General features: G+C 39.2%; 1 protein-coding gene across 2 annotated transcripts; it reads right to left on the bottom strand.

Annotated features, from left to right (window-relative positions):
- Positions 1-321: 321 nt before the first annotated feature.
- LOC120900645 (YY1-associated factor 2) lies at positions 322-2,160 on the bottom strand. Of its 2 annotated transcripts, none has more exons than XM_040307933.1 (2): positions 1,651-2,160; positions 322-1,418 (listed from the first exon to the last, which is right to left on the bottom strand). In XM_040307933.1, the coding sequence occupies exons 1-2, from the start codon at positions 1,787-1,789 to the stop codon at positions 1,084-1,086; spliced, it is 474 nt and encodes a 157-aa protein (XP_040163867.1). In that variant the 5' UTR covers positions 1,790-2,160; the 3' UTR covers positions 322-1,083. The 2 variants fall into 2 exon arrangements, with proteins under 2 accessions (XP_040163867.1, XP_040163869.1); XM_040307935.1 differs by having other exon boundaries at positions 322-1,403.
- Positions 2,161-8,255: the final 6,095 nt, after the last annotated feature.

The raw sequence follows: 8,255 nt of genomic DNA, 5'->3' as shown, positions 1-8,255 counted from the left end.
GCCAGAAATATTAGAATTTTCTGCACGAATCATATCAAATAAATGAGAAAGTCTGAAATTTTCTCGGCAGGCCATGAGATTTTTGTGAATTTTTCAAAACCAGGATTTTCCATACAAACGCATGCCTTGAACTGTCAGTCAACTATCGAGCGTTCAACTAAAACGCATGCCAATTAAAAAGTGTTCAACTATTGAATTCGGACTGTAGATACACATCAAAATCCTTAACAGTGTGATTTTGCCTCGCTTTCCCTCTGACATTAGTGTTACCAACGTATGAGCGCTTCGAGATGCCATTGACAAGAAGTAAACAGTACGATGTAATAAACTTAACACTACCATAGCACTCTTTTTATTCATTTACAATACTCGCATTTTTGGAGTGTGCTGATATAATGATAAATTGTTGTATTTTGTTGGAATAATGGCAGTTTTACATATCCCCGATTTACTATGTTTCATTCAAAGTTTTCGAAACATATGCAATATAGTTGTTCTCGCTTTTATTATTACAATTATTTATCTGTTTACCTAATTCGGTTTGCCGAAAAAACATACATATCCTACACTAAATTATAATTTCCTTCATATGCCAATCTCTTAACCACATTCAATGTGTTTGAAAATGATTGGTTTTTACAAATCTCTAGATTGATATAATATAATAATAGTTGTAGGCAGAGAAATTATATTAGTTCATACATAACTTCATACTTTCAACGTAGTATTAACTTATGGAAATTACAGATCTTTTTCTTATGACTTCTGATATTTAGTTTAAGAAATTTGAATCTTATTATGAGTAATATTGAATATCAATCAATTTACACAAACTATAACTCCCTTATAATTTATAAGGCTAAAATGAGTTAGTTTTACAAGTAAAACTGACTTCAGACATACACTTTCTTTAAATGAAGCCCAAATCGAGAATAAAAACAGACATGATACTATCGTTACCAATCACGAATAAGCAGCAGAGCAAACCAATCATAATGCAGCAGCAACTGCTAGTTTTAGTAACACTCGACATTCTGTTATTATCTAAAATAATAGCCAAATGTGCAGGGCAAATGAAGTTGCTTAGCTTCTAGAATCATTACTCTCACTAAAACTTTCACTCGAATCATGCCGACTAACGGAGGGCTTTGGTTTATACTCGGTGATGACAACAGTTACTGAATTTACAGTTACTTCACGTGTTTGGCCGCTCGATCGGTCAATATTTTTTAATCGTGCTGGATGCTTTGATCGCTTGCTTTTGCTTCTTAGTGCTTTTGTGTTACCGGGAGATTTCACGTTCGATACGACTTGCGCACCCCCGGACGCCCCTGGAAAGGCTTGTGTTGCAGCCTGTTGCGCCGCAAGGGCAGAATTTAGTCGTGGTTTTCGGGTGGATGTACCTGGAACGGAGTAAACTGAAATTAATTATAATGCATCCCGTCTCTATTGAACAATTCGATCTTCACACAAATGGTTGAAGGAATGGAATGCATTTAGCTTTGTTTTTGCCTGGTTGCTTGGGCGAGGCAATTGCGCTTTGCATTACAGCAAAATCGTACAACATTGATGTTTCTTGATAGTGACAACAACTAAATGACCACCGCAACAATCATTTGTGGGAAAAGCTTTCTTATTTAAGCGGAGTACCTTTTCGCACGTCGCACATTAAACACTTGAAGGCTTCGGCAGTATTGCGATATGTGCAGACGCTGCAATCCCAGAAGTTTTCTTCAACCACTTTCGATTGACGTTTAGCACGGCGTACAGGCGATTTACTTTTATCCATTGCTACGATGTTCGATGCACAATCACATCACCATTGATATTAGAGTTGTTTAGATTTCCCGCACGTAAGATGGTGCAAAAAATTTATACCCCAGTATGTTGTTGCAACAAATTAACATGCATCTAATTAATTTCCACTGATATACGTAGCAAATTTTCTGCTGTTTCGTTGCCAACAGATGCACATATTCTCTCAACAGAAAAGCGTCTTGAAATGCCTAAACATTGAAATGACCCATTGCATATAGGCAATGTATGTTAAAGTCATCCAAAAAGGGCGTTAGGTGTTTCTCAAAACCTTTTCCGATCGAAATAATTTTCTGTCCTGTAACATCCGCAGTGACAACACGAACGTCAATTTCTGTTTGTGGTGTGCACAGAAAGGTAAGGAAATAGGAGGTGGTAGAGCTGCCACCAAGGTGCATTAAACAGCCAGGCCCGATTAACATTACGAAGGTTCCCGTTAAACATTGCGAGGGTTGCGAGTAGTATCATCTGCTCGAAAACTTATGGTACAGTAGAGCGTCGATTATCCGGGCAGCTCGGGATGGGGCCCGGGCGGATGCCGGTTAATCGATTTTCACGGATAATGGTCCAACAATGTGAAATTCATGTAAAAATTATAAACTTTACTGGTTTCACTAAGAATTCACCTTAAACCAATCGATTTATCACTAATAGAATATTTTTTGAATAAATAACATAATCGATTGTTCTTTATCAAAAATGAAGTTAAAATTCTCACTAGACTGTACCCAAATAGCCAGAATTGTTTAAGCAGCTCATTTTGGTACGCTAAAGATCGCTGCTCTAATTCGCCTTTTGCAGTAGATAAACAGCATCAAAGTTCTATGTGTGTCTTTAAAACAGCGCCTAAGCAGCTTCCTTATGCCACGATGCCAGGGATTATTTTTCTTTGTGTTTTATTTTCAAACAAGCGTCATCGATGAAATAAACAACAAGATTTGTTTCGTTTAAACACATATGTATTTTTTTAAATCTTTTGTATTGATGAATTATATAAAATTTTACACAATTTACTGATAATTCACAATCACTTCACTCAATATTCATTCTTCAATTAACGCATCTAACTTGTGCAGCAGCAATGAGATTATTGCCGGCGTCCGTCTTTGACACTTTGACAAGAGCCACCTTGAACCGATGTCATGCATTAAAAAGCTTTAAAGTTCCACCAAGTTCAGTACCGTTTCTTAACAAGCCTTCAAGTTCCATCGTGAACCCTACACATAGTGCTAATCGGCCGCAAAGTTCCAAAGAGTACCATGTGCCTGTTAAAAAGCTTCATAGTTCCGCTAAGTACCGTCTATCTCTTAATCAGCCACAAAGTACGACATCGGAACGATTTTTCGTTAAACAGCCCTAAATCAGCTATAAAGTACGAGCTGGCTATTTGGGTAGATAGCTGGTCCCGGATAATCGACGTTCTACTGTATTTTAATGACCAGTTTAGCGAACAGCTAGAAGCGCCACTAGCAGATAGTGTCATGCTACTGCCACCTAGCATAGAAGAAACACGAGGCACCCGGAACCGACGGAATTGCAGCCGAACTGGTCAAGAATGGAGGTGCACGACTAGAAAACGAGATTCATCAAATTGTTACTGAGGTGTGGGATAGCGAATCGATGCCTTGTGATTGGAATTATCTACCCCGTATACAAGAAGGGAGACAGGTTGGACTGCAACAACTACAGGGGTATTACGGTGTTGAATACCGCCTATAAAATATTCTCCCTGATCCTTCAGGATCGCCTTGTCCCGCACGTCGAAGAGATAGTAGAAAACCATCAAAGAGGATTCCGAAACGGAAAATCAACCACTGATCAGATCTTCACCTTGGCAGATCTTGGAGAAGATGGCTGAATACAGAAACGACACATACCATAGGGTAAAACTGTACGACTCTATGAGCTCATTTGGAATCCCGGCCAAACTGATAAGGCTAGTTAGAATGACTATGACCAACGTCACATGCCAGGTGAGGGTGGATGGAAAACTCTCAGGACCTTTTGCTACCACCAAAAGTCTGCGCCAGGGAGACGGGCTTGCCTGTCTCCTATTCATCCTGGCACTAGAGAGGGCCATTCGCGACTTGAGGGTGGAGACTATGGGAACCATCTTCTATAAGTCAACACAGATCCTGGCATACGCTGATGATATAGACATCATTGGTCTGCGGCTCTCCTATGTAGCAGAAGCCTACCAAGGGATCGAGCAGGCGGCAGAGAACCTCGGATTGCAGATAAACGAGGCAAAGACCAAACTGATGGTGGCAACATCAGCGGGCCTACCAATAAAAAATCAGAATCTACGTAAGCGTGACGTGCAGATGTGAACGCACTTTTGAAGTCGTCCCACAATTCACCTATCTTGGGTCAAAGATCAGCAACGACAATAGCATGGAAGCTGAGTTGCGCGCAAGGATGCTGGCTGCCAACCGGTCATTCTACAGCCTGAAAAATCAGTTCACCTCAAAGAACCTGTCGCGACGGACGAAGCTGGGACTATATAGTATCTATATAGCACCGAAACTCACATACGCCTCTGAGACATGGACACTGTCCAAATCTGACGAAACCCTCTTAGCCGCGTTCGAGAGGAAGATGCTCAGAAGGATACTTGGCCCCGTATGTGTGGAAGGACAATGGAGGAGCCGCTATAATGACGAGCTATACGAGATGTACGGTGACCTCACTGTCGTACAGCGTATAAAGCTCGCCAGGCTCCGGTGGGCTGGCCATGTTGTACGCATGGAAACGGACGCCCCAGCCCGTAAAGTCTTTTTAGGCCGTCCACAAGGACAGAGGAGGCGTGGTAGGCCCACCTTGAGGTGGCAAGATGGCGTGGAGGCGTCCGCCATTAAGGCCGGGATAACGGACTGGCAGATGAAGGCGCGAGACCGTGAGCAATTTTGGACACTCCTGAGGCAGGCCAAGATCGCAAAACGGTTGTAGGGCCGGATAAGTAAGTAAGTAAGTACTGTATTTTAAATAATCTTTATTTCTGATTCATTAATTTTTTTGCGGTGTTAATGGTTGAAAATATCACATTTTCAATTTTTGTGGATTTTTTCAAAATAAAATGTCAAAATGTAGGTCAAAACCTACTCTCGGGGTACAATAATTTTAACTGCTAAAACAAGAGGCGAACAAACTTCCTAGGCTCGCAAGCTCTTTAATGCGAGGGCTCTGGGGCTGTGAACTTGTATCACGTATACGAGCCCTCGCACGCCCATACAAATCGTTGTCAATTGCATGGTGGGGATCAAGGTGGATTTAAAAATATCAGGTGGTGGACTCTAGTGCATTTTGACAATTCGTCACTTGACGTAAGGTCCCCAGGATTCAAACTTTGTTTACATTAATTAAATTTGTTCATATAATTTATCTACCCCATTTTTTCGAATAAATATTCTTTAAAAATATATTTTGGACCTTGTGCGTGCTTATTTAACATTGAAACATACATTAAAGTGTGTTATTTTGTGTTATTCTGTGAATTTATCCCAGAATTCTTTGTGTTTTCGACATTTTTGATGATAAAAATTAAGAAATCATTATTTTTTTCATTTTTTACATTAATTCCTCATTATCTACGAGCCGCATCGACAATTTACTTGAGATTAGAACTCATGCTAGCATGATTTTAAATTTCGTGCATAAACAAATTATCAAATCTTTTGTTAATATATTAAGTGTTTTCGATAAAATCAATAGACACACTAAAATGCACATAATAACAAAGAAATCTATTATATTTGCTAAGCTTTGTGTGCGGAAACCAATGGTCAACGGTTCTAAAATGACGTAAAGTCCCTCAACTATGGCGACCCCCCAAAGGCCCTTATCCACCATCTGATATTTTTAATCCACCTTGGTGGGGATGGTCGAATCTCGCAACCCGAGTGGCCAGATTATTTTTGCGGTTTTCTGTTAATCCACGTAATACAGTAGAACGTCGATTATCCGGGTAGCTCGGGACCGGACGGTTGCCGGTTAATCGATTTGCACGGATAATGGTCCAAGAAATGTCATTTTCATATAAAAATTATTATATTACTAGTTTTTGATTAGTTTTATGATTAATTCACTTTGAATCAATCGATAAATCGTTAGTAGAATATTATTTTAATCAATAACTATAGGTTTAACACCTGTTCATGAGCAAAAATGAATTTCTAAAACACCACTAGACACTGCAGAGCTGCACAAAAATCTGGTTGCCCACTTGACTATCGCTGCAAATGTTCGCTGTACGTTTAAACAGCTGTCACATTTATACGCACGGTTAAGCCGCCCGCCGGTTAATCCGCCCCCGGATAATCGACGTTCTACTGTAGCTAATCTGCCCAACGAAGGTTCAGCTGTTGGAGGAAATACATCCTTTATTGATTTAAAGGAGATAGTTTAGATTAGGGTCAAAGCGCTCACACGAGGCCTTTCTGAAGTGTCGATCTAAAAATTGTACTAGGGAATCTAACCCAACAAATTAACGAAATGCACAATTGCTTCAGAGCGTTGACGACTCCAGCGATTTCGGGGCTCCACGCGGCCGCTTAGGACAGTGCAATGTGCTGTCAGCAGCTTTTTCGATTATTTGGATGAATTGGTAAGTTTAATGATAATAAAACATAAATAAGATATTGTTTCTGCAAATCCTGTATAAGTGACTTTTGAATTGATTCCATCGTATGACAAAATCGCACGTCTTAGGCCCGTGTCTGTGCTCCATCGCATGCGATTTTATCGCACGTGCTGTCAAACGCTTTTTCGTATCATGTTGCGATTATTTGGATAATTTTAATAATATAACGATTGTGAAAAATTAAGTTGAGATTGTTTCTACAAAACACCACACATTTAGTTTGACAGATAAAATCGGATGCGGCGTCCGACGAAATTAAATTTTTTTGATTCCGTCGTACGACGAAATCGCACGTCCGACGTTATCTGTCAAATCTCATATAAAATTTTGACAGGCCTTCCGATAAAATCGCATCCGATGGAGCATAGACATGGGCCTTAGGCAGCGCTCTAGCAGCTATCGAACACGTCATCGAACATGAAAAATATATGGGATTTGACATGCTCGATTTGATAACCAACAAATCAAACATGTCGAATCCCATATATTTTTCATGTTCAATGACGTCTTCGATTGCTGCAAGAGCGCCGTGTCACATTATCTGTCAAATCCCATATAAAATTTTACCAGCGCGTCCGATTTCATCGCATCTCATGAAGTAAAGAAACGAGCCTTAGTTGTCTCTGTTGAACTTCTGGTTCAGGTTGCTAGTTTTCATTTAGTGTTTAATATTTTAAATGATTTGGGAAATGGTTTTATGACTTTTCGGTCAGTATTATGATAAAGATCAGTGAGTTTTGGTAGGATAAATGAAAATTCGGTAGTTTTGGGAGGCTCATCAGTGAGTCGGTAGGCATATCAAAAATTGGTAGGAATACAGATAAATTTGTATTTCTGGTCTCTCTGCTCGCTACACAAATTCCCTCACCATGCAATTGATAGCGATTTGACAGGGCGCGCGATCATATTAAACACCTGAATTTAGACATTTAATTTTACAAAAATCCACAAAAGTTGATGAAGTGATCTTTTCGACGAACAACATCGCAAAAATAAAATTAATAAAATATAAACATTATTTAAAATACCATAAGATAATATTACTCGCAATTTTAAACGGGCCTTGGTTTTAGCAGCTAGATGGCCTCACCACAATTTTTCGGTCGAAAAAATTCGATAGGCGCTCACGTAAAACCGACAGTATAACTTTTTTTTCATACTCCTACATGAAGTCGAGTCCCATCGAGTTCAGTATTTAGTGTAGGCAAACCATTATTTTAAAATTTATTCAATGACATTTTATCACCCAAAATATTGGAAAAGAAATAAAACATTTACCAACTTGCTTTTACATAACGTTTTCAAAACCATTAACCTTGATTTATGGCAATTTTCTGATATTCGACAATTTCCGCAGCTCAATGCGTCGCGGATTTTGCCCCATACAAAGCGGAACGATCGAATTTTGGTAGTAAAGTTCATTTTACTTGTGAGTGTCATGGTATACCAGTTTTCAAAAAGAGCAGTAAAATGAACACCTTGCCGGCGAAATGAGTGTCAAATGACACCAAAATGGCAGCCGGATCGATCGCATTTTTTCTATCGAAAAATTGTGCTGAGGCTGATAATTATAGCTTCACGAGAGCAGGTATAACAGTGTAAATTGTAGCATTCTAAACACCTGCATTTTGACATTTTTTGCCAAAAATTCACAAAAATTGTTGAAGTGATTTTTAGAACGAACAACATCGCAAAAAGAAAATGAATAAAAAAAAAAGATTATTTTAAAATACCATAAGATTTCGAGCAGGTGATACTACTCACTACCCTCACAATGTTTAACGGGTATATTGATTTACCT

This window comes from Anopheles arabiensis, chromosome 3 (genome assembly GCF_016920715.1).
Source record: "Anopheles arabiensis isolate DONGOLA chromosome 3, AaraD3, whole genome shotgun sequence".
Lineage (NCBI taxonomy): Eukaryota > Metazoa > Arthropoda > Insecta > Diptera > Culicidae > Anopheles > Anopheles arabiensis.
Note: the sequence above shows the minus strand (reverse complement) of the source record. Positions and strands in the feature narration are given on the sequence as shown.

Excerpts from the sequence above, each read along its gene's own strand:
- LOC120900645 (XM_040307933.1), bottom strand. The coding sequence starts at position 1,789 with ATGGATAAAAGTAAATCGCCTGTACGCCGTGCTAAACGTCAATCGAAA. Across the intron at positions 1,419-1,650 it reads AATGTGCGACGTGCGAAAAG|TTTACTCCGTTCCAGGTACA; the intron begins GTACTCCGCTTA and ends AATTAATTTCAG.